Here is a 26,562-nt window from a genome sequence, read left to right as displayed (position 1 = left end):
GATTCTTGAAGGAAATTTTTATGGAAGCTAGCTCCATGCACCAAAACAAAACAAACAAAAAAAAAAGCCCTAGTAATAAACAGTACAGAAAGTTTACCCATGCAAACATAAATATCTATTAATTTTATACACATAATTGTAAAAGAGAATAACATTTAACTTCCCATACGAGGATAAATCAAGCATGCACTGTTCAAACTGTGCAAACATGAAGTTTGCATTAAACCACTCAGATTAAGACTTGCATGACAAATGTAAATAGCTCAAGCACAACTCAGGTTTGTTAGTGGGGTGAAAAAAAAAAACATACAAAAAAGAATACAACTTGACAGATTATCAGAAATTATTCAGAAGCCAAGCTAACTCATCAGACAAGTCTTATTACTGCAAGCATCATCACTAATTTGCAGATTTAAAATGCCAGCATGCGATAAACATCTTGTAGAGAATTATTATTATAATTTTAATTAAGATAATCAAAGCAACTTTTGCTTCAAGTTGTTTTCAACAGAGTTTATCTATCTTACAAAAGAGCTCCCTTTACATGGGACATTGAAGAACGTATACTGCATTCAGATTTAGCAAGCCAGAAATTCTACCATATACCTCCTGACGTGGACTTCTCTGAAGAATTTATTCAGGCTGTTGTTTCAAAACTGCCAGCAGAAGGGCAGGCCCCGCTGCCCTTTTACATCTACTCTGTTCCCATTCTTCCCTTGCACTGGCAATAGGTTCAGCTGGAAAAAATACTCTCTTCTGGACAAGTGAGTTTTGGGTGAAAGAAAAACATGTAATCAAGAAGTCAAGTCAGGATCATTTCCCTTCACTGAGGCCTCAATTTAGGGCATGGTCAGACAGTATGGCAACACTAGTGCAAGCAGATGTCTGCTTTTTATTGATCCTCTTCCTCTCCACCCTGTGAAAGTCCCAGTTCTTCTTCCCCATCAGGCCTGGGTTTGCTCAATAAAGCAACTCTAGTTACACATCTGGAAAGAACTGATTAATTTTTTTTCCTTTGGATTCACTTTTCATGCCAGGAGGAAAAGTGGGAGAGCAGGACCACCAGGCAGAAGTAACTCAGTACAGCAGCTCTGCCATACTGCAAAAACAAACCTTTGGATCTTTTAAAAGTATAAACAAACTGCAGTCTGAGGCTTTCGGGTGACAGTATTACAAAGCAACCATCTAAACACCTGATTTTATTTATTTTTAATTACTATAGGCATTTCTGAAACAACCATCTGACAGCTGTCTCGACTAGACACTGTCCCAACCATAATGTTTTTAACTCCAAATAACTCAGCTGGAGACTGAGTGCTGCCATATTTCTGAAGGATACTGTTCCTCTCAATTTATAGTAAGAACACAACTAAATCACTCAGATGCTGATAGCTCATAAATGCCTTCCCACAACTCCCCCATGTGTCCAGAAAAAAAGCAGAATATCTCCCATGATCACTGGGAAGCAGGCAGTTCAATATCCAGCAGCACAAGACACTAAGATACAATTTGGAAGTCCTAGGAATACAAAGTGAGCATGTTGTACCAGTGACAACAAACTATTTATCATAGATTTGCAATGATATTCAGCATTTGATCAGCCTAGCCAAAGCATGGTCACTCTTGTCAAATCCAAGCTTGTTAGAGGCCTCAACAGTTCTCCTCTGTGTTTGCTATTGCCCATTCCCTTTTTTTTAATGACTGTTAGGTAGAAGGAGAGGTTAAATTAGTTATTTCCATTCGTCTATGAGCATCATTATGTATGGATAATTAAGTACTGATTAATATACCTGCATGCATCTTTATCACGTGCATCAGAGCACGCTACAAAAAGCTGCCAATAATATTACCCAACTTAAGTACCACTTCACACACATCAAAATTCATGACAGGGAGTGAACAGATCCCTTAAGGCAAGCAATTCCAGGGGTGATGGGGAAAATGCTGAGATTCACTTTAAAAAAAAAAAGAATTCTTGCAAGTCAAAGTACATATACCCTATCTCAAGTAGACACCATATACGAGAAGCTAAATCCTAACTTTCCTTAATGACTATCAGAAAGAAAACAAAATAAATGGTGTAGCTTTTCCTTCTTATACTATTTAAACAGTACTCAAACTGACCTGCTGGACCACTGACTTTATGGAAGTAGTATTTATGCAGTGGAAGCAAAGAAAACAGAAGGGAACACTAGAAGTGATCTAATACCAGAACCTGATCAAGAATGTTTCTATTAGGCCAAACTTCTAATGTGTCTGCTTCAACCACAGACATAACCTACCAAAAGCTGTCAAGCATCCCAAGACAGACACTGCAGTACATTTCACCAGAGCAGCAGCACTACTGATTGCTTTTGATTTCATTCCCTTCACATAATTTTAAGAACAACAAACTACAACAGAAAATTTCTTAAACAAAACAAAGAGATTTCACTAAACATTCTCAAATAAACCATCCAAATTATGCTGCACCATTTTTTAAAAAACTGATTTTATGATTCACACTTAGCTGTGAGCTAATGTTACAGTTGGTTCTATTATTCTATACCTTTATATATAAAGACTGTTACAATAGAGTATGTAGAATGCCTGCACAGTACACAGGCACAAAGCCTTGCATAATTCCGAATGAGTTCAAACCCAGATATCCTGTAAAAATACTCCCATCTTAAACCCAACATATAAACCCCTAATAATTTTTAAAGTGCAGATTAAAGGAATTTCCAAATTATTACTATTTAATACCTATGCGGCTTAAAAACCAGACAACCTTACAGACAAATGTAACTTAGCTTCAAGATCTGTGTAAAATTAATGAGGCCAGATGCACTGCACATAAATGAAATGTAAATTGTTGGGTTCCTTTTCAGTTCTTTCTGCAGTTTGCACTGCTCTCACAGTAACTCCTTTAAGAATCATGAACTTGCCCTTTTCACACAGACATCAATTCCTGCCTAGAAGGAAAAATACAAATGAAGAACCCTATTTTTCAATAAATAAAAACATTTACAATATATAAGAAACTCTAGAAATATGAACACAAGTAAAATAGATGTTCCTAAACTTAATAGGCTATTTTTAATTTGACATAAAACTGTGGCAAATCTTTCATAATTACATTCAGGCTTTTACCAAAAAGGTTCTACTGGATATTTTAGAGATATGAATTGGCATTATCATAGATTTCTATCCAGCATTATTAATCATTCTTTAATGATTTACCTGCACTGCTACACACCAAAGACATGTACTTCTGCTAGGGGGGTGGGCTTCCTAGTGCCCAGAAATGTTGAAGACGCCCATTCTTCTCTCAAAGAAAAAAATGAACAGGAATTTCTGAAATACATTTCGTGAACTTTCCTATATATACATCCAGAGGGCTGCACTTCACATGTTTACTACAATTTTTAAGGCACAACTGTCTGCCTGGAATTAAACAGTGAAAACAACCCTCACAACTGGTTAACGAATTATTTTTGAGTTAGTTCTGTGCCAGCACCATTTTATTCAGAAAACAAAGAGGCCTTGAAAGCATGCCAACAATTAAGCCTGAAATATCTCGATAGCTTACAAAAGTTCACAAAGAAAAAACAAAATTATTTTGTGTATCCCACTGCTAATCATATAAATAACGGGATGATTTCTGACCATGTATATCACCCTGCTTTTTATCTCACAGCTTAGCCACAAGCACAACCTACTGAAGTTTCCCATAGTTCGATGTTACTTTTTGAGAACGTGTAAAAGACCAGCATTTAGCGCTAGTTTCTTTGTTAATAAACCTACATATTGATGCACAGAGAGGCAGAGCCCAGACAAATCAGAGAACTGCCAAAGGAAATAGAGGAAATAAGTCCTTATCAGATGTTCCACCCACAGTTCTCTAGAAACACCCTCCCAAGTCCATCCTTCCCGAAACCCTTTTTCTGTACAAAGTCGAAACTATTTCCCTGCCATGACTTGACCAATTAAACATTACCAGGCTCACTGGAGAAACCGCCCAGGTCCTAATGCCGAGAAACAACTCCTAAGGGGAGCCAATACAGTTACACGTCCCCATAAACACAAGCGAGTTTCGCCCCGGCCTGGGAGAGGGGAGACCCTCCAGGAAGTCACGGTCACACTTCGGGAATAACCCGGGCTCGTCTTTTATTTCCTTAAGCTGAACTTTCCACCTGCAGGTCCCTTCCTGGTTTCGGGGAGAGGGAAGCGACCGCGAGGGAAGGGAGCCGGTAAGTCCTAAGGGAGGGAAGCGGAGCCGGGAGCAGAAAACAAGCACAGCCGAGAGCAGAGAGAAGGACCCGAGGGAGAAGAAGAGCGGAGAGCGACCGACCCGGTCCTCGGCGGGGAAAGTCCGGGGCAAGGGGCGAGGGCGCCAGGCCGGCCCCGGGCGGCGGGGGAGAGGCCCGGGCGGGCTGAGGCGGCAGGCGGAACGGGGAGCCCGGCTGGCGGCCCAGCCGCGGCCCTGGCGCCGGGGCGCCCCGGGAGCGGGGCCCGCCGCCCCCGGCCCCGAGCGCCGGAGACGGGAGAGAGAGAGAGAGAGGGAAGAAAGAGGCAGAGAGGAAGGGAGACGGCCCCCAACCAGGACCCCAAACAGCGAGTCCGGGCTGTTCCTCACCTCCAGCGCCTGCCGCGCAGGAGCACAGCAGGATTATCGTCCCCGCCAGATCCATCTCCGCCGGGCGCAGGCCCCGCCGCCGCCGCCTACCCACGGCACATCCGCCCCAGACCGGCGCCGGGCGGGCTGGGGAGGGGCGAGCTGAGCGCCTCCCTCCGCTTTGTCCCCCGCCGCTCCGGAGGGCTGTTCCTGCCCACGGAACGGCCGCGGATCTCCGGCTCTCCCCGCAGCGCTGCCCCCTCCTCCCTCCGCTCCACGCGCCGCCGCTCCCTCCGCCCGCGCGCGCGCCAGACGCCGCCGGCGGGGCGGGGCCGCGGGACACGCGGGGCAGGGGGCGGGGCCCGGCGCTAGGGGCGGGGCCTCCCCGCCGCTTCCGGCGCGCCCGCGGCCGAGGCTCCGGAGCCGTCGGCGCGCACCGCACGGATTGTGCTGTCCTTTGTCCCCCGACCGGATACATGGCTTCTCCTTCCCGAAAGCTAATCTGCTTTTAGAGTTTTACTCTGGTTTCCTTCATCCCCTAACCAGATACACGTTTTCTCCTTGCACAAAATAATTTGCTTACTTTCAGAGTTTTATTTTAATTCACCGACTTCTCCCGATGCTCTACATGTTGTGAAGTGTTGCAGTGTCCCCACTGAACAGGGACTTGTCATTCTGAGGCGGTCTTGAACAACCTTCACAATTCAAGGGTACAGGAAAACCCTCCCGTGGAAATACAAGTGTGAGACATCTGAACAAAATGTTTCATCTCTTGTTTGTTCTTATGCTAATACTTCCATCAGCTGTGCCATCTCAAAGACTTATTTTTTATATTAGTTTGTTCCAAATTTCTGCTTACTGTCAGCCCTTTATATTTGTGCTTTTCCATTCCTATTGCTGTGTCAGAATAAAAAACAACTTCCGTCTGAACACTGATATAGGTGAGAAAAGGTGTCATAAAAATGCACACAGAATGTAAAATTACAGTGAATGTACCTCAAATGAGGCTGCAGAAATTGATGCAAGTGTTTACAGAGTTCAAATTAGAGAGCTGCTCAGAATAAATGAGAGGATAATTCCATATGATTCCCAAGACTATTTAATTTTTTTAAAAAGTTGGCGATTTTTGTAGGAGGAGGAGAGGTTTACTGGGGTAACTCTGAGTAACACACCCACATTAATTCTTACAGAATCGCAGAATGTTAAGGGGCTGGCATGGATCTTAAGGAACGTTTCGTTCCAGCCCCCTGCCATGGACAGGGACGCCTGCCACCAGACCAGGTTACTCAAGCTGGACTTGAATGCTTCCGGGGACGGGACGTCTCCAGCCTCTCTACGCAACCCGTGTCAGTACCTCACCACCCTCACAGTAAAGAATTTTTTCCTCATATATAACCTAAATTTCCTCTCTTTCAATTAGCCTGTTCCATCAAACTGCCCAAGTTATCTATTATACTCACCACCGTCGTATTTTTTATAGTACGACTGTCTAAGAAACCGCAAGGAAAAGCACCGAGCACTCTTGGGAGAGCCGGACTCACCTGTTTCCCTCCCCTTGGCGCTGCCCGCCCCGCCCCGGGCCCCCCCCGCCCCGGGCCCCGCCGTGACCCGCGGCCGCTCCCCCCCGCCCGCACGTCCCCGGCGGGGCGGGGCTGGCGCCGCTGCTGTGATGGCGTCGCGGGCGTTGCGGGCGGAGGCGCAGCTGCTGCGGTGCCAATAGAGAGCGGAGCGGCCGGGCCGGGCATGGAGAGCCTGGCGCAGCCCCCGCCGCCCCCGGGCTCGCTGCAGACGGGCGGCGGGGGCGCTGCCAGCCGGCTCCGCGTGGGAGAGGAGGCGGCGGGCGAGGGCGGCTGCAGGGAGGCCGAGGAGGGCGGCGGGCGGCGTAGTCCTTCTCCTCCGCCGGCCCCCGCTCCCCCCGCGGCCCCTCGGACCGCGTCCCCTTCCCGGGCCGCGGAAGGTGGTGCGGCGGCGGCGGAGAGCGCGGGGCTGGCGGTGCCGGAGAGTCCCGGAGCGGCGCCCGCCTCCGAGAACGGTCCCGCGGGAGCCGGCTCCGGGAGCAGCGGCGCTCCTAGCCCGCCGGGGGAGGAGTCCCGCAGCCTGGACTCGCTGGAGTCCTTCTCCAACCTGCACTCCTGCTGCCCGAGCAGCTCCGAGCTCAACAGCGACGCCGACGAAGCGGTGGTGGCGGGGGCCTCCTCGGGGGGCCCGGCCCCGGAGCCCGAAGGGGACAGGCCGGCGGCGGGCTCTCAGCTCCTCTCCACTTCCAAGGAGCGCTTCCCGGGGCAGTCGGTCTATCACATCAAGTGGGTCCGCTGGAAGGAGGAGAACACGCCCGTCATCACCCAGAACGAGAACGGCCCCTGCCCGTTGCTGGCCATCATGAACGTGCTGCTCCTGGCCTGGAAGGTACCGGGCGGGCGGGCGCCATGGCGGGGCCGGGCGGGCGGTGCCGCTCCGGCAGCGCGGGCGGCTCGTGCGGCGCCGGCCGCGTTCCGGCTCCTGAGCCGGCTGGGCGTGGGGGGCACCGCGGGAAGTTCGCGCTGTTTGTGCGAGGACACTGTGGAGAACGCTGGAGAGGAACTTCTGACAAGGGCATGTGGTGATAGGACAAGGGGGAATGGCTTTAAACTAGCAGAGGGCAAGTTTAGGTATAAGGAAAGAATTCTTCCCCGTGAGGGTGATGAAGCACTGGCACGAGTTGCCCAGGGAATCTCTGGGTGCCCCATCCCTGCCTGTGTCCTAGGCCAGGTTGGTTGGGTCTCTGGGCAACGTAGTCTAGTAAAAGGTGTCCCTGCCCATGGCACTGGGGTTGGAACTTGGTGATCTTTCCGGTCTCTTTGAAACCAAACCATTTTGGGATTCTTTCAAGAAATACACAGGCTTATTTGTGCTGTTAAGCACATGTCTCACATACAGAACTTGGAAAATAAACACTGCTGTGCAGTATGTTGCCAATACACTACTTAGGTGCTGCTGTCATATAGATTTACTTCGTTGTTGTCTTAAATAAAATATGATGTTTACTAACCTGAACCATATATCATATGTAATAGTTTGAAGATGTGTATATATTCCTAGTAAGTAAAGATTGCTATTTATAGCACTGAGCACATAGGTGATACTTTTGGAAAATAGGTTAGTTTCGTATAATAAAGTGTGTGTAGAGTTGTACAAAATATGGATTTGTACAAGTAACTGCCTGACTAATGGGGACACATTTATACAGTTATGCAGTATAGATTGTATTTAAATTAATGAATAAATCAGGTAGTGATCAAGTACAGCTTTGAGACCTGGAAGTTCTTGTGCTCTGTAGCCATTGTGGATGTGGACTTCCCTTGCTCTTAAAATAACTTTTTTTCCCCCAATCTTTTAACTAATTAAGATCTAAGGCATAATATAGTTATTTACATTTCTATGTGAAAGGAGAAACTGTTGAAGGAAAGCTGTAAGGTTGTGTGCATTGCAGAACAAGGATGAGGGGCACATGTCAGGAAATGCTGGCAATTCAGCCCTGGAAGACTGAAGAGCTGATAGAATGGAGTCCCGAAATAGAAAAGCTTTACAGAAATGGCTTTTATGTTGTAGTAGCAAGGGGAAGAAATTTGGTATTGGAGGAGTAAGAGGTTGTTCCCAACGTGACAAGTGACTTGGGAAAAGGTCAAAATGGAAGTATGTTATTAGAAGAAATTTGTTTAGATGCAGGTAACTGCAGAAGATTAATGCTCTCTGGTTGAGTTACAATTTCTGCACAATTTTTTTGAGCAGAATAGCTCAGATGTCAGGAGGAAAACTCTGGGTACGGTGATGTTGATATTTAAGCATCAGTAAAAACAGCAGAGGGAAGTTGTGTGTGACTTTAAGGTATTGCCTTATGTAGGTTCTGCTATCCTTGAGAGTGTGAATGTTGTCACAGGCTTCAGTATTGAACACTTGCTTTCTCTGCTCCCCCTTTAGTTTGTAAGGGTGACTTGAAAAGCTTGCCATTTCTTATCATTTGGGGGGGGGAAATTTTAAAATAAACTGCTAGTTACAGGATCTTCCTTTTTAATTTTTGATTTAATGAAAGATGTAAATGCGACAGCACTAGTCCTGTTGTTTGAATTCAAGTTTTTGGAGGTTTTTTCCTTAACTTTCTTCCTTTTCCTTCTGCTGCTGCCCCCCAACCAGAATTTTAACTGACGTTCCGCTAATGTAATTCTGGGATCAAATATTACATTAGTGAGAATTAAGGTAATACCCAGTTTTATAAATAGGCAAAAACCAAAACACCCTTGGGAGTGCCCTACTGTTTCTTACTGCTCAGATTACAGGAAGTTTTCTATAGTTCTGTCTATGTAAAACCTCAGCAGAATTTACATGAATTGCAGACAGGCAGCTAAACTGGTGAAACTGTCATCATGAGTTACTATTTATAGGTTTGAGGGTTTTCCTGTTAGTTGGTTATATGCTGTAGTTGCTTGTAATTGATTTTCCTAATTACTGCCTCTACAATTTGGCCTTTATTTTCCCCAGTTCATAGTCAAGGACCATGTTAGCAGTGGTTGGGGTAGCAGCTCATCTGTACATTACTGACAGTAGCTTGCTACATAGGAAGGCTGAGGATGGGCCCCTACCTTCTCACTCCTCCTAAACTGAGATGAGCACTAGACTGGGTTGAGTAATTGTAATTTGGGAACAAGAAGGCAGACTGAAAGATGAAAATAGGTAAAAGAGTACATATTAGGTGAAAAGAAGTCACATAAAATGGGGAAATAAGAAGGAGATAAGGAGGGAAAAATAGAATCACAGCAGGGAATAAGAAGTTAAACATTTAGACTTTGGGTTCTATTCCCTCTATCAGCCATCATCTTTCCTTCTCAGAACTTGCTCCTGACAGGGTTGAGAGTTCTGGTCATCCTGTGGATAGATCTGTTCTCAGTCATCTTAAGTGTAGTACTGGTTTGGCAGTTGGGGTTTTGGAAATTCTGAAATAGTGGCACCCACTGTGACTGTTCAAATTCTGTTTTGAAAATACCAGGCTTTGGAATTAAGCTTGTGATAAAACTACCTCTCTTTTATCCACTTCTTTCAAAGGATACCAGGAACTTCAAGGTGGCAGATAACAGAAGCTGTGTTTCAAATACTAAATTTATGAAATTACTTATCTTTTGAAGTGTTTTTGCAGTCTGCTTGTCTAAGTGTAACTTGCAATTGAGCCTACAGGAGGGAGAGCTAAGGAGTTCTGCTAAAGGAGTGTTACAGAAATGTTATTCTAAGAAGAAAAACAAAAGCACTGTGATATCAACTTGGAAAAGCAGCTGTTGTGCAAAACAGCTATTGTGCAAAACGGTGTCATAACCACTTAGACTTGTGGGATGCAAATGAAGCAGAAGTATAGATTGAAACAAACATTTTTAAGTGTATGTACAAGCATGAGTTGTATCCTCTGATGCAGAGTAGTGTAGCACACTGTTTTTCATTTTATTTAAATCTGGAGATTGCCCAGTTTTTGCTCAGGTCTGTGGCTCACTATGTGGTTAAGCTTAGCAGTGCAAAGTTGGCTTTTTAAGTGCCTTTTGTGATCTAGTTCAAAGATGCAATGTAATTCATACAACACTCTCTGATAACTTCTGGCATTTCATTAAATGTAATTTGGGGCAGGGGGAATGTGGTAATCATCAGATGCTAAAAGCTTAGTGAGGTTTCCATGTGATTCTGCTCTGCTATCTAGGTAGGATGTGATGTCTTGTTGCTGAAGAACTTTGTGGACCTTAACATGTTGCACAGAAATTACGTATCTGAAATGTCCAGGGAAGATTTTGAAACATAAAATAAGCAAAGGGAAAACATTATACAATTTGAATATAAATATTAATATTGTCTTTAAAAGTGTGTGCATATGGAATATCTTGTCCTTATGTAGGAAAACAATGTCAGTTGCGTGTTTGAAAGTTTTTTGTGCCATAATCCTCTCAAGAAATGGAAGGAGCTGTGTTCCCTACACACCTAGTTTTACAAAAATTTGGTAACTTTTACAACTGTATGAATTACCTATTTAGGTATCATAAGAATTACGCAAGTGAATGTTATATAACCATTTTCTTGCTTAGATGTATCCAAACTGATGTGCAGAGAAGAGGCAGAGTAAAAGTTCTAGTTAGAAATTCTTAGTTTTAGGTTCTGATAGAAATGGCCTTTTCCAGAGGAGCTGATCCCATCGAGCTCCCGCTGCAGGCGTTCTGTTGGTCGGGGGCTCCGGTGCCGGCTCTGTGGGCTGCCCCAGTCCTGCCCTGCCTGGCCTGGCCCTGCGCTGCCCGGCCCTGCCCTGCGCTGCCCGGCCCGGCCCTGCCCTGCTCTGCCCTGCTCTGCCCTGCTCTGCCCTGCCCTGCCCTGCCCGGCCCTGCCCTGCGCTGCCCGGCCCGGCCCTGCTCTGCCCTGCCCTGCTCTGCCCTGCCCTGCTCTGCCCTGCCCTGCCCGGCCCTGCGCTGCCCGGCCCTGCCCTGCGCTGCCCGGCCCTGCCCTGCCCGGCCCTGCCCTGCGCTGCCCGGCCCGGCCCTGCCCGGCTCTGCCCGGCCCGGCTCTGCCCGGCTCTGCCCGGCCCTGCCCTGCCCAGCTCTGCCCTGCCCAGCTCTGCCCTGCCCGGCCCTGCCCAGCCCTGCCCTGCCCGGCCCTGCATGCATTGCTCGGCCGGGCCTTGGCAGCCTCCCTTCCTCAGGCACCCCTCGGATGAGGTGAGCCCGCAGCCCCTGGCCTGGAGCTGTGCCCCGGCACAGGACAAGCGCACTCCCAGGGGCTCAGAGGGACAGCACATGGGTCGGGCTGTGCTCTGACAGCTTTGTGAAGCTGCTCCTGCCACACCAGCTGCACTTAACCTGCAAAGAATATTAATTGGTTTTTGTCAAAGCTGCTTGAAGCTACCCTTACCTCTCTGGAACGCTGTGTTCAGAGGAGTTGCGTGTTTTAGATAAACATATTCTGAGACTTTAAGTCTTATATAAGACTTATTATATAAGCCATTAGAAATTTTCTTGGACCCTTTGTGATATTCATAGTATTTTTTGAAGTGTATGACTATATCACTTATTTTTTTTTAAGCCCTTCTGTAGTGTGGAAGAATACGGTGGAAAATTAGTATTATGTAGTTTTGGGGTTTGTAATCTAATTCATTGGAACTGTGTAAGTTTTATTAGACAATCTATTCCATATGAAAATTTTTTTACCACTCTTTTAATTAAAATATGCCTCAACTATGTCATGCTGTAGTTGTGTGAGAAGGACTGTTTCCCACTCCTGAGTGTAGGAAGTAGAATGTAGCTGGAGTTAGAAAGAGCCATCAGGGTGAAAGACCAGGAAGCTGCAGTAGAGGGGTACAGGAAATGGGTGGGAGTTGAGGAAATGCATTTTTCCTAAAATGTGGAGTTGATGTAAAATCTAGCAATTAAACATAGAAACCTGTTGCAAAAACGCGTCCCTCAAAATAATAGTTTGTGATAGATAACAGCAGCTTCTACTACCATTGCTTACATTGTTTTCTTCTGTTGATTTATCTGGATAATGACTGTGGTTCTCTATGATGTTTTGCTCTCCCTGAAGTTCCAAGGTATTTTTCTCTCTCATTTCCTCTTCACTGTACGTTTCCTGTCACATAAGTGCTTGCAGTGAAGCTCTGAACAGCTGGGAAATGTCATGTTCTCTCTACATCCTTAAGTTAGCTCTGTTCACAAGTACTTAAAATTGTGTTGGAACCCCAAAGTGGGCTCACTTTAAAGGTGTGATCAAGGTCCTATTACGCGTCAGTCCTAAAATTATGCCATAAAGTAACCAATTAATATTGCTTAGCATTTAATCAAGCAGTTAATTTTGAAATGTAGCTTGCTAAAATACCCAGATTCGAGAGATCCCTGAGACAGGAATAAAACCACTTTGCTTTTTCTCCAGTAAAAAAATAAATGGCTATTTAAATAAAGTTGTGAGGGAAAATTCTGTTTGTTAACCAGTGATATAAATAATATGTTGTGCTGTTTGTACATAGAGCTGAAATATTGGTAAGCCATGTAATTGTGCTTTAGAGTTGGTGTTTGTCATGTAAGCGTGCTTCTAGAGGTTACAAATGTGTTGCAGAGCAGAAACCCCCAAGCAATGCTGGTTGAGCTGATAGAAATGGTTTAAATAAATAATAAAAAGAGCTAACTTCAGTCCTGAAAGAATCCTCACAGGAGCGCAGTTAAGAGCTGAGGGAGCAGAACTAATTTTCCTTCATATTGTGCTGGCACATCTGTGCTGTAGCACTTCTGGCAGGGCTGGTGGAGGTGGGGCTGGTCTGTGCCTTAGGAGCTGTGATGAGCCCTGGCTCAGGGGTGTGCACAGCTAGTGTTTGCTAAGACTTGAATGCTGCCAGTCCCAACTAGGAGCTTAAGAGGCAGCTTTTGAACTTGCAGTCCTATTGTTTACGTGGCTCAATACACTATATTTGTGTGAATACTCAGTATGAATATTGTGAACAGGACCAAAGAATATGAAAGCATTAGCCTATTGAGCATTAGTTTTGGGAAGAGTCGAGTTCTGGAAGTTACAATCAGTTGTTTTTAATTTAATATTTTCAGAAATCCATGTGCCATGCATGCATGCCTGATTTTTCTTCTGTAATTCCTTTCCAAGATTCCTGTACTACCAGCTTCTTTTTATGCCCACCGTCTCTGGGTTGATCAATGTGTGGCATATGTCAACTCTAACCCAAGTAGGGACATATTTCCTAGAGTACAAATAACGAAGCCATATTAACTTGGGTCTCTTTCTTCTTCCAAATTTAATGAAACTTCTTGTGAAATCATGTATCAAACACATTTACCTTTTGTCAAATATAATTAAAATTGATAAGACAGACGTAACCCAATCACACCTCATTTTCCTTACAAAGTTATTAAAATAGCTCAGTTTTCATACTGAAAACCTGCTCCATTACAATGTGAACAAAGTAGTGTGTTGCTATGTTGTATATTTGAGTTTGGTGCTGCATCAAAGGCTTTATATATATTACTCTTCCATCTCCTGGTTTTCTACTTCTTCTCACAGCCAGAAAAGTAGATGGACTCTATTAAATCTCAAACATGAGTTAACATCTCGCCTCATGTCTTTTTATATGTGTCAAGAACAGTAATCAGTATGGAGGAACTTGATTTAAAAATTCCCCGTATAAAACATACCTTTTCTAGACTTTGAATGGCAAGGGTGATAGGATGAGAAAATTAAAAACTGAAGAGAGCTTAAAAATCAATCCCCAAGACATGCCAACCCCAGATCCTAGAAAAATAACATTCACATTTATGCAGAGAAAAATTGAGTGCGCTATGTTTGAAGTGTATATCATCCTGTGGTGTTTCTTCAGATTGCCAGAAGCACGTCCTTGTATGTGTTTGTGTTTTGGCTGTTGCACTTCTTCCTGCAGTGAATGGAAGTGTTCAACCAAAATGGTTGCCCAGGATGCTGGAAGACATGAGAATGCAGGAAACTTTTAGCTCTGCCAAGGTGGTTGGTTTTAGCAGGTGACAATGGTGGGAATAGATCAGGGGAGAGGGGAATGGAGACTTCACCACAGAGTTCTGTGTGTCTGGTGTGCTCTGTGTGGAGTTAAACCCAACCCTTGGAATGTGAACGTGGGATGAGAGGTTGGGAGGTCATTTCCTTGTACCTGCATAAGTCTTCGGCTTCCCTGTCCCAGCAGCTACTGACACTACATCCTTCAGAGACTTTGTCTGTATGCAGGAACTTTTTGAGCTACTACTCAGTTAAGAATTTTAATGAAGGTAGAGAGTCAAAGACTTTGAGGAAATGAAGTTTTCTTAACAGTTCCCAGTCCATTTATTCTGAGCGCTTGTAGTTGAGCCACTGTAGTGAGTGGTGTGAGCTCCTGTGGAGTGGGATGCTGGAGAAACATTTCGGTGGGAGAAGGGAGCACTATGCAGAGAAGTGCAGGTGGAAGAAAATGCTGTGTGCATGTGGTTTCTCTAAACAAAATGCCTTTTTAATATCTTCTTGTGGCTTCTATTTAGTAGAGGTCTAATATGCGAATGGCCTTATAAACTGGTGAGGGAAATGTAATCAGAAGTCTTCTGTCTAAAAATACCATGCTTTCTAAATTGTAGTGTTCTGGTGTTTTAAAAAGAATATACTTTTACTTTGACAGATTAAACTGCCACCAATGATGGAAATCATAACGGCTGAACAGCTGATGGAGTACTTAGGTTAGTAATTGCAATAAATTGCTTTCATTTGTGTGTTGTACTTTGTAGTGCTTAGTAACATAGAACTGGTTTATTTATTTACTCTTTTATTCAGCTTTTTATTTGAATCAAGAAAACTACTTACAGTATTCAATTACTTAAGCTTTTCCTTAACTGTTTTTAGAAGTCTTCTGCACCGCTTTCCAAAGTGATTGGTCTAGTTGATGCTGTTAGTATGGCTTAGTGCACCAACACATTGACAGATTTAAAATTATTCATGTCTCTTACAGTGACAGAATGTAGTAAGTCAGCTCTGTCTTTGTCTATAGTAACTCTGATCGTTGAAAGTATGACCCAATTAAAATAGCAAGAAAAATTAATGTAATCCTCACAGTGACCGGGGGGTCTCATTTACAGGCACTACTCTGGTATTCTGTGTTCAGCAAAGCTGCAGCTCTTTGTATCTGACAGGGCAGGAACTTTAATACCCCGATGATCCAGGTGTTAAAAGTGCAGTTGTGAAAATACTTAAGCTGTAGGTACCACTTTTCCTTCCCTTGTAGCCTGACAAATATAAAATGTTTGAACTTAATAGACTAGGTTTGATTTTTCTTAAGTGGGAGAAAGAAACCTCTACTATATTTTCTTTCTTTTTGCTTGTGAAGAACATAGCTTGTTCTTTTCAGAAGCAAATTGCTGACTCTTCTGGTTGGAGAAAAAAGGTATCTGCATAATTTTCCCAAAAAAAAATAAGAAATCTTGTTCCCTGTGTCTAAACATTTCTTATAATTGCATTGATGACACAATACTGTCTGAAGTCACTACATAATTTCAGTTGTCTAGATGTGTGTTCTTTCTTGAAGGCATATTTTAGCTTCTGGAATTGTCTTACTAAATTGAATAATAGAATTGTGTTCAAATTATTTAGGTTCCAATTCACTCAACAGGATTAGCAGTTACAGTTCTTCTACAGCTGAAAAAAAAAGCCCAAACCAACAAAACAGCCTTCAACCACTTTCAAGTTAAGAGTATAAATTAGGAAACCTTTAATGATAATTTTCCTGAGTTTAGTAATAGAGCAAAGGAATAAGTACAGAAACATTGAAGCAAAATCTGGAAAGTGGATGCTAGTCTCTAAAGATGTTATAAATCTTGAACCTCAGTGCGTTGATTAACTATGAACTAATTATTACCTTTGTGTTGTAGACAAAGATGGAATACATGTGTTGTGGTTTAAGCCTAGGCAGCACCTTGCTCATTTCCCTACCAGTGAGATCAGGTAGAGAATGGGGAGTATAAAAGCCAGAAAACCTGTGGGTTGAGTTAAAGACTCAATATAGGGAAAGCAGAGCAAAAGAGGGAATTAATTCAGTGTGACCCCCCTGTGGTCAGTGGGGTCTCCTGTCCTGGCTGGGTCTCCTCACAGCCTCCTGTGCACCCTCAGCCCTCACCAGCGTGGCCCTGTGAGAAGCAGGAAGGGGCTGAGCAATAACAAAAGCATCTCTGTGTTATCAGCCCTGTGTTCAGCACACGTCCAAACAGCCCCACAGCAGCCACTGCAAAGAAAGTCAGCTGCAGTCAAAACCAGCACAACAAGTTTTATAGAATGACTGGTGTATAGAACGTGGCAAAACATTCACAGTATCAGTCAGGAAAAGTGGTTGCCTTTTTAAATTGTGTACAGAATTACATTACCTTACTGTGAACAGTGTGACCTTTTTATATTTTTAAGCTGAGGAACAGAGGGAGGTCAGTTTTTGAATAATGAAGAGATTGGTATGATACCCCAAGAGATTATGAAATGTTGCTTTAGCAACAGTGTCGGCCATTTGAATTTTATTTCTTAATATGATCTTACTAAGTTTTTTTTATATTCATATTTTATTCCACAGTTGTAATTCAGGTTATAAAACAATGTGATTTCATTAATTTGGTAGAAAACTTCAGTTGTGGTATTTATTATCAGTTGGCTTCAGTCAGAAATATTCATAGAAATGTTGAAGCTTTGATTGTGGAATAAATTTAATGTAATTTTGCTTTATTTTAGGAGACTACATTCTTGACGCAAAACCTAAAGAGATATCTGAAATTCAACGACTTAATTATGAGCAGGTAAGGGTCTGCTCCTAAAACAGTTGCTTATGTCTGAGGCAACTAAAACTACGTTTCTTACATAGAGTTTTTCACCTTGTTAAAAACCAGAAGCATACAGACCATTGTTTGTAGTTTGTTTTTTTCTGGGCTTGATGTAGAGTAATAATTTTTTATGTGCTATTGTGAAGAAAAATTCAGTATCTATTAACACAAGACAATTTTTTTTCTCCATTATTAGTATAATGAAGTAAAATGGGTTTTATTGAGGGACTGTAACACATAGGTACTAATAAAAGTATATAACAGGGTGGTTGCTTTTTGAAGTCTTCTGTTACATGTCCTTCAGTTGCTCTGTTCTATGGTGCCTGCCAGAGTTTCTCTGAGGCTGTAAACTGAGTAAGAGAGATTTGTGTTCTTAATTGTGATGGACGAAAAGAGGTTGATGCCGTGTTATGAAAGGCAATATGATTTGCACTGGCCACTATTTATATATCATCACAGAAGTCTTTCTAAGCTAAAGATAATGCTATTAGTTTTAGAAATTAGTGATTTAGTATATATATTTCCAAGCTCTGTCTGTAGTCATAGCTGGTTTTTTTGGTTACTCATGGAAAAGTGAATTTGAATTTTTTCAATAGGTGCAAGGGTTCAAGGTAATTCTGTTTATTCTTAGGTCTCATTCAGTGTTGAAAACCAAATAAACTAACTTGAGATTGGTTTGTATCAGATTATAGGAATTACTTTCGTAATAACAAAATTGGCTCTTTTTTTCCACACAATTCTGAACTGTAGAAGGTTACAGCTATAATCAGCTTACAGGAGAGTGATGAAAACTATTATGCCTGGTGAAAGCACAACCTCTATAGATTTCTTTGCTCATATATATAAGTTTACCACATAAATGTCACATACCTGAAGTTTTTAACTGTGTAATTACAATGAAGCCTTCTGTTCTAGAAATCTTCTCAGTTGCTTTGAATGTACGGAAGTAGCTGAAGTAGAAGTGATAATGTTGAAGTAGTGAGAATCTTCTGTGGTTTTCCGGTCCATTTGATGTAATCCTGCTTTGTTTGCAAAGTAAACATTGCAAAATAAATGCAACGTTTTTCTGTAGATGTATGGTCTGAATTTGTGGATGGCTAGTGCTGACTTACTATGGATTTCTTACACATTTAGCAGAGTAAGATTGGGGCAGAATTTCTTTAAAAACATCTCACAGGTTTTTATATTTGATATCTGGTCCCTAATAATGACACACACTTGTTAAGGTGGTTTGGTTTGCTTTTAAAATGATAAAAACTTCAACGCTGAATCCAGTCTTGAGAGCTACTTCAAAATCTTGCTAAATTGTAAACCTTGTGACACTGCAAAGTTGTCAGTAAGATGCAGCAACATGTAGTAAGGTAGTGGGAGCTTTTCCATTCCTGATCGTGAAAACTTGACAGGACAGGGCAGTTAAAGGGCTACAAATATTAAAACTCTCATTTATAGCAGCCATGCTCAAGTACAGAGTCTGATCAGAAGACAGCAGAAGCCACTGCCTTTAACCATTAGTAGTTTTAGTTTCTTAATCTTTGCTGTCTCTATCTCCTTCCAACCTGTATTTCTGGTCTTTATCATGCTACTTTCCCATTGTTGTAAGCCTGAATTCCTCTTAAGCAACAGAATGTTGCAAAACCCAAAAACCCCCAAACAAGCAACAAACAAAAAAGTACCTCAGTTTCCCCAAATCTTTTGTGCAGACTTTCTGGCCGTACTTTTTGTGGGCTTTCCTCACCTAGTGGAAATTTTTTTTCCTGCATGTCAGGAATTTTTTTTTATCTGCTGGTTCAAGATAACTGTCTCACAAAGCACGTCTTCTTTGGCTTATCTTTCCTTTCTGTGATTGGAACTTCATAACTTGATAACTCTCCTTAGGATTCCATTGGAATCACTACTACAATAAGTACTGCTTTCATTGGCTTGTTTCTACAGTAGAATCTACAGGCCATTTAAAGGTATGCCCAAATTAAGACAGCAAATGATTTTTTATTTTAAAAAGTGGTGAACAATTAAGATTCTGATTCTAAGTACTGAACCCTAAAATTAGAGTTGGCAAGTGGGTCTGTGTAGATCATATTGTTCATTGTGTATCTTACTGTTCTATATGTAGTGACAAGTACTTCAGCCTGACTTGTAAGGGAAGGCTTAAAAGGGGACAAGAGATCTCAGGAAAAGTCCCTTGAAGATTCCCTTATAATTCAGTTTTCTTGCAAACATCTGGCTTGTGGCTTTGGGAAATAGACCTAAAGCAATCAGAACTGCCTAAAAGTAGCTTATAGGTGTAAAAAGGAAACAGAGGTTGATTGGAGGAAGATTCTTATATCTCATGTATCTTCTGGCACAATGTGTAATGTGAATGTGCCTTGAAACATTTGTTTAGGTATTTTAGCCTTTAAATTATTTTTTTTTTTTAAGTGTTGAATTGATGAATATTAAATGAAGGGTTACAAGAATAACCATCAAGTGAACAAAGCTCTACTGGGTCATCTGATCTTTTTTTTTTTTTTCTTTCTGTTGTCAGAATATGAGTGATGCAATGGCAATTCTGCATAAGTTGCAGACGGGTCTGGATGTCAATGTGAAGTTCACAGGTGTCCGAGTATTTGAATACACACCTGAATGCATAGTGTTTGATCTTCTTGATATCCCCTTGTACCATGGATGGTTAGTGGACCCTCAGGTAACTTATTCTGTTTCAGTGATTAAAAAAAACTTTATTTTGAATGTTATTGGTGGGAGGGGAGATATTTCCAATTTTTAACAAGTCAATAATGAATATGGTAATGAATTTTTAAAATCTAGTCAGAAAAATTGAGGAGTGAATACAGACTGTGCTTTTTTAGTGCAGGAACTTTGCAGAGCCTGGATCTACAGTCAAACTACTTTAAAAGACTCCTATGACTCTGTAAAGGAGAATTGTTCTTCTGAGGGAAGTAGCAAGTTGCCCCTGATATGGTGTCCCAGTCATCATTTTTGAAAGCTTATTAGAGAACACTTGGAAGGAATACAAAGTTACTTTCTTCCTTTTTTAAAGTCTGATTTTTTAGTCACTGCTGTTGAGAAATTAGGATAGTGGAACTGGTTGGAGAGAACTGCATCTTTAGCAAACGTGTAATTTATTTTAAATTGTACTATTTAATAAACAATAAAGTGGTATTGTTTACTTAGGACAAGCTGGTGAGTTTGGCTGGAATAATAATGCCTAAGAGTTTCTCTTCTCATGCCTTGTTGGTGAGAGTTGCTGTTCTCTTACCTTGACCCAGCTGATCAAACTCATGCCATGTTCTCCATCTGCCTTAGCTTTTGATGCTAAGGGTTAACTGAAAGATTTAAAATGGGATCTGAAATAGCAAAATGTGTAACACTCTGGGCTAAAATGTTTTTGGCCTAGATTTTTTAAGGGGATAACATCCTCTCTTTATTGAATTCTTATTGTCTTATTAATAATTGCCACTGCCTTGCAGTTGTGTTCTGTTCTTTTCAAAGGTAAATTCTCCATGTTGTTCCTTCCTGCTGCAGGTTGCTGACATAGTAAAAGCAGTTGGTAACTGCAGTTACAATCAGCTGGTGGAGAAGATAATTTCTTGTAAACAGTCAGAAAACAGTGAACTGGTTAGTGAAGGTAGGTAATGTTTTTCTGTATTTTATCAAAGTATGTGCCCTGCCATATCTAAGTTACATATTTTCCATGTGGATCATGCTGAGTAGAGATAAAAGTGGGAAGAGCTGAATTCTGTGTGCTGAGCTGCTTTCCCTGGGCAGGCACACAGCACTGTGCTTGTCTTCCCAGCTTTACTGGTGCATTCTCTTGATACATTCAATACACTTTTTCAAAAGCTGGCAAGAACCTCCCCTATTGTGGCAGCATTCATTATATATATATATATATATATATATCAGGTCTTCTATTAGCAGGTGTGTAATAGGCACACATAACAGTATGTGTTGCTTTTGTAGGGTTTGTAGCTGAGCAGTTCCTAAATAACACAGCTACACAATTGACATACCATGGACTGTGTGAGTTGACTTCAGCTGTCCAGGAGGGAGAGCTTTGTGTGTTCTTCAGGAACAACCATTTTAGCACCATGACCAAATACAAGGTACATCCAGCATTTTTGTCTTTATTGTTATGTTTTGTGTTTCGAAGCAAGTCACGGTTTTTCACTGTCTTGAAATAGAATTAAATCCTAAGTTGTTGTGTTATATGTAAATATGGTTTACAGTGACTGTAAGGTCTGTAGCAAATGTTACTCAGGAATTACTGATTACAGTGGTTTAGTCCCTGGGACCCATTACTACTTTAAATCTTGTAGCTTTTCCCTTTATGTTCAGGTTATGTATAGTTACATAAACTTCTTGCATGGCTTAAATTTTCTTGCAGTTTGTAGTTGGCATGATAAGGTTAATTTAATTAATTTCTTGTTTCTGAGGATCTAAAGTTTTGCATTACATTTGGACCAGTAGATGAATAGGTCCATGTGCAAAATCCCAAACATTTGGAGAAGTTGAGGTGAGCTATTGGTTCCCTTTGTTAGGGAAGAGAGTTTTTTAAAGTTACCTTTTATCTGTATTGAGGAAGCAAAATGGCAGCAATTGTGGAAGGAGTATTCCAGGATACAAAAAACAAGTGTCAGCTTGATTAATGCTTCTGGGACTCCTTCCTCCATGGAATGGAGAATCTGGCTTGTCAAGTTTACATTCATTCATGGAGCATCTTCATGCTAAAATAACTACTTTTGCTGGGATGGTAGTGTATGAGTTTTCACCCTTGTATAGAACTCTTAAAATAATGTTTTGGTTATGTATTATTTAATAGGACTTTAATTTCATGTACACTTGTACTTATGAATAATGGTGATAAAAGCAAAAAAAGAAGAGGTGTGTAACATGCAAAAAAGTTAAGAAACCACTGGTTTTGCTGTTATATGACAATGTCATATACCTCATGTGAATGACATTTCTGTTTGTCACTACTAGTCCTTTTTTCCTCCCTCTCTTAATCTTGACTGTCACTGCTAGTCTTTGGCATTTTGAGTAACTACTCATGAGCTGAGCTAAAGGTCTGAACGGTCCTGATAAATAATGATCAACTCTACAAGCAGGTAACACATTTGGTTTTCTGATTGGAGTACATCTGAGATCTGTTTTAAATCTGTGGATACAGTGCCACTCTCTTAAAGCAGTAGGGCAAGTAAAAGGATCTTTCTCCTTTCTTCCATTTAAATAACCAAAAGCTATGAAATACATCTGCATGTGCGGTCAAATATTGCACTTCTTGGTGCAGCTGATTTAAATCACAATTTTGAGTGTAGTTTTCCCCCCTCTCTGCTTTTCTAAATTTAATTCTTGGATTAGCTGGTTGTAGCTTGTGAAGCCAGCCTGTACACTGTTTTATGCTTTCATTACGGAGTGAGGAGGGAAGCATAAACCCCAACCTCAAGATAGTTCAGTTTTAAAAAAGAAAACAGTAAAAGTACAGTTGTATTTCCTGGGTACAAATGGTATCTAGAAGTGCAGGATACCTCTTTCAGTTTGTCTAAAGGCTATTCTAGGTAAAATACATAAATCCTCTTGGAAATAATGCATTTTTGTGCTATGGTTAAAGCCTTTGAAAGCTAAAATATTGTGTTGAATACAGTCAATGAGTATCACTTTGACCTGTGGATTGTGAACACAGATTAGTTTTATAAAACATAGGCTTTGTAGTCTTTTGCAGCCTAGTATTTAGATTAAAGGCCAGAACCTGGTGTGTGTTTGTGTTTTATTAGCTTCATACTTGTAGACGTGTACTTCTCAGTTGAGATCCTTTCTCCTTATAGAAATAAAATGCAACACTTCAATGAGTTAAATATCCTTAGCCAATATTAATAATACAGAACAGGTTAAGGCAGTGAGTAAAAATCTTTATCTTGAGTTTTACCTGTAAGAACTAAACACAAGTCCTAAGAAATACAAAATTAAAATATTTGAAGAAGAGCGTTGCTTATATATTTGTTTGCTGCTGCTAAGTCACAGTGATTTTAATCTTGTGTATTTTGAGAGTTCTTATAATTCTGAAATGCTAAGTTTTGAAATAGAGACTATTATTCTTGTTTTTCACAGTCATTATGGGGAATGACCTTGTAGTTAGTGTCTAATTTCCATGGTATTTACATGTTTTAGTTCCTGAGGATATTGCATGTAAACAGTGTTCATTTTGATTTCTGTTGAGTGGTACATGACAGAATTGGAGATACCAAAAAACTTTTTAATAAAGAGAGAAAATAATTTTTAATTGATATTTAAAGGCCAGCAGTAACTCTTTTGCCTGCTTCTAACCTACCCAGCTGTTTGCAGTAGCTACATGGCTAGGGGGTCTTTCATATCAAGTCAGAAATAGACTTAACTTGGGCTTTTAGCCAAGAGCAGCTATCCAGAATTTTTTTGGACCTCCATGGCACTCATGTGAATGCCAAATGTATTGTTGCTACAGTGGCGAGGTTTTTTTTCTACTGCTTCACTCTTTCCATCTCCTGGGTTTAATGCTCACTCTGCAGATGGAGTTTCCTCACAGTTTGAGCAGTAGTCAGCAGTAGCTGGACTATGGAGAAAAGTCCATCCATTGGGAAAAGTGGAGGCACAACATATGCCAAGGAACATGGAGGTATAGAACTTCGAGAGCAAGAATGATGCAATTATTTTTTCTCTTTCTCCTCCAAACCAATACATGGAAATGTATAAATAAAGCAGCTATGAAGTTAATCAAAAGGGAATTACATATTTAATAAGTTATGTCCATGTAATAAAATCGGTGTATTTTTAGAAACACAGCTTGAGTAATGAGCGAGTATTCTAATTAAGCTAATGCTTAAACTTTTATTTGGCAGCTTTAATTTACAGCTGGTACAAGGACTTGTACACTGGGGGTATTTTTTAAGTGCAGTGTGGTTTTTTTAAGGCTCATATTTTAGGGAAGGAACTTGGATTTCTGTACTTTGTCCATTTGCCCAAGTAATCATTTTTTCTACTTCCTGTAGAAAAATTCCTTTAATTTCATACTAATAGTCTTGGCTCATGTGATTATACAGTTATGATTTTCAGCAGTTAAAAATGTGATTTTATTTTTTTGCCTTTGCTTTTTATTATGCAGATAATAAATACATCAAATGATAATTCCCTAGATCAAGGAAAAACAGGACTGTAAAGAGGGGATCAGTTTGGTAAGAAGATCTTAGTTCAGTTGGAACATTTTACCAGACTTGTTTGTAGTAGAACCTGCGTCCTTTACTGAAAAGTATCAAGACACTTACCTGTTTTTAAATACGTGTGTTTTCTACTTTATAAATGTTGTGTTTCTGCTTCAGAACTCAACAGATACTTTTATTCAAATACAAAGTATATTTCATACAATAATTGCACTTTTTCCTTGGGCATTTAAGATTGGCACAGTAGAGGCAGTGAACATAACTGCTTAAAAACATGTTTATTTTTCAATTTCTTAATAAGTGTACAATTCTTATGCTCAGGGTTACTGTGAATTCAATAGTACATAATTTCTTTAAAAAAATATTTTTAATATTAGTATATCTGAATGTTTTAACTGTTAGAGAAGATTAAGACAACACTCATTCATCAACTTAAAACACCTTCACAAAAACTAAGGGATCTGATCCAGAAGTCCAAGAGAATATTTACAAACTGTTAAAATGTAAGACTTAAAATGTTTGTCTTTACTGTATGAAGCTATTGGACAGGTGTTCTGTTTTCTTTTTCAGTTTTCTGAATTGCTAGAAACTTGGTAATTGGCATTGGAACAAGTAGTTTAAAAACCTTAATATTAATTATTTAATCTGATTTTTAAATTATCCAAGGAAAGAAGAACATCCCCTGTAGCCTATATTCATGCATTTCAGAGAGGGTTTTTTTGTTGCGCAAACCAGAAGACTGAGAGATCCCTGTTTGGGGAATAATCTTGCTTTATCCTCTGCTTTATTTCAGGGTTTTTATATGTGAAACTATAAAATCTGGGCATTGGTCTACAATATCTAAATATTGATTCTTACGATAACTAAGTAGTCATAGCTTTGTTAAAGTAAATCGTGTCTGCAATAGTTCTGCACTTGGAACTTTCTTTCATTGTTTTACTCCCTACTGACTATAGTTAGTAGTAGATGTTTTTGCTGTCTGTTATGTGCTGGTATTTTGGGGGGCAGTGTTTAACCCATGAGACTGGGTGTTTGTTAAAAACCCCACATTTCAAAACAAACCTAAAAGATAAGCTGATAATATTCTAGAAATGTCCAGTTAAGATTTTTCTGGAGGTAGAAACATTCTGTAAAGGGTTGATGCTGATCTTGGTGAAGGGCGTTTGAAAGCCATTTTTGTGTGCGTTGGTTACCTGAGCTGCCCGAGCTCCGTGTGCTGCAAGCCTGGTGAGCTGTGTGTGTCCCTGTCCCTGGTGAGCTGTGTGTGTGTGTCCCTGTCCCTGGTGAGCTGTGTCCCTGTCCCTGGTGAGCTGTGTGTGTGTGTCCCTGTCCCTGGTGAGCTGTGTCCCTGTCCCTGGTGAGCTGTGTGTGTGTGTCCCTGTCCCTGGTGAGCTGTGTGTGTCCCTGTCCCTGGTGAGCTCTGTGTGTGTGTGTCCCTGTCCCTGGTGAGTTCTGTGTGTGTGTGTCCCTGTCCCTGGTGAGCTGTGTCCCTGTCCCTGGTGAGCTGTGTCCCTGTCCCTGGTGAGCTCTGTGTGTGTGTGTCCCTGTCCCTGGTGAGCTGTGTCCCTGTCCCTGGTGAGCTGTGTCCCTGTCCCTGGTGAGCTGTGTGTGTCCCTGTCCCTGGTGAGCTGTGTGTGTGTGTGTCCCTGTCCCTGGTGAGCTGTGTCCCTGTCCCTGGTGAGCTGTGTGTGTGTGTCCCTGTCCCTGGTGAGCTGTGTGTGTGTGTCCCTGTCCCTGGTGAGCTGTGTCCCTGTCCCTGGTGAGCTGTGTGTGTCCCTGTCCCTGGTGAGCTGTGTGTGTGTGTCCCTGTCCCTGGTGAGCTGTGTCCCTGTCCCTGGTGAGCTGTGTGTGTCCCTGTCCCTGGTGAGCTCTGTGTGTGTGTCCCTGTCCCTGGTGAGCTGTGTGTGTGTGTCCCTGTCCCTGGTGAGCTGTGTCCCTGTCCCTGGTGAGCTCTGTGTGTGTGTCCCTGTCCCTGGTGAGCTGTGTGTGTCCCTGTCCCTGGTGAGCTGTGTGTGTGTGTCCCTGTCCCTGGTGAGCTGTGTCCCTGTCCCTGGTGAGCTCTGTGTGTGTGTCCCTGTCCCTGGTGAGCTGTGTCCCTGTCCCTGGTGAGCTGTGTCCCTGTCCCTGGTGAGCTGTGTGTGTCCCTGTCCCTGGTGAGCTCTGTGTGTGTGTGTCCCTGTCCCTGGTGAGCTGTGTGTGTCCCTGTCCCTGGTGAGCTCTGTGTGTGTGTGTCCCTGTCCCTGGTGAGCTGTGTGTGTCCCTGTCCCTGGTGAGCTGTGTGTGTCCCTGTCCCTGGTGAGCTCTGTGTGTCCCTGTCCCTGGTGAGCTCTGTGTGTGTGTGTCCCTGTCCCTGGTGAGCTCTGTGTGTGTGTCCCTGTCCCTGGTGAGCTCTGTGTGTGTGTGTCCCTGTCCCTGGTGAGCTCTGTGTGTCCCTGTCCCTGGT

General features: G+C 42.0%; 2 protein-coding genes across 4 annotated transcripts in view; one reads left to right on the top strand and one right to left on the bottom strand.

Moving 5' to 3' along the window:
• The window catches only part of ADAM10 (ADAM metallopeptidase domain 10), a 42,607-nt gene extending 37,884 nt beyond the window's left edge, over positions 1–4,723 (bottom strand). For all 3 annotated transcript variants that reach the window (XM_062501385.1, XM_062501386.1, XM_062501384.1), the window contains exon 1: positions 4,619–4,723. In XM_062501385.1, coding sequence (XP_062357369.1) covers positions 4,619–4,673 — 55 coding nt within the window. In that variant the 5' untranslated portion in view covers positions 4,674–4,723. The remainder of the gene's footprint in view (positions 1–4,618) is intronic.
• A 1,617-nt stretch (positions 4,724–6,340) lies between these two features.
• Positions 6,341–26,562, top strand: part of MINDY2 (MINDY lysine 48 deubiquitinase 2) — a 34,212-nt gene continuing 13,990 nt past the window's right edge. Inside the window, exons 1-6 of the mRNA XM_062501099.1 lie at positions 6,341–7,003; positions 14,763–14,820; positions 16,847–16,911; positions 19,457–19,615; positions 20,455–20,557; positions 20,893–21,035. Of these exons, the coding sequence (XP_062357083.1) occupies positions 6,341–7,003; positions 14,763–14,820; positions 16,847–16,911; positions 19,457–19,615; positions 20,455–20,557; positions 20,893–21,035 (1,191 nt within the window). The remainder of the gene's footprint in view (positions 7,004–14,762; positions 14,821–16,846; positions 16,912–19,456; positions 19,616–20,454; positions 20,558–20,892; positions 21,036–26,562) is intronic.

The sequence above is a fragment of the Cinclus cinclus genome, chromosome 13, assembly GCF_963662255.1.
Source record: "Cinclus cinclus chromosome 13, bCinCin1.1, whole genome shotgun sequence".
Lineage (NCBI taxonomy): Eukaryota > Metazoa > Chordata > Aves > Passeriformes > Cinclidae > Cinclus > Cinclus cinclus.
Note: the sequence above shows the minus strand (reverse complement) of the source record. Positions and strands in the feature narration are given on the sequence as shown.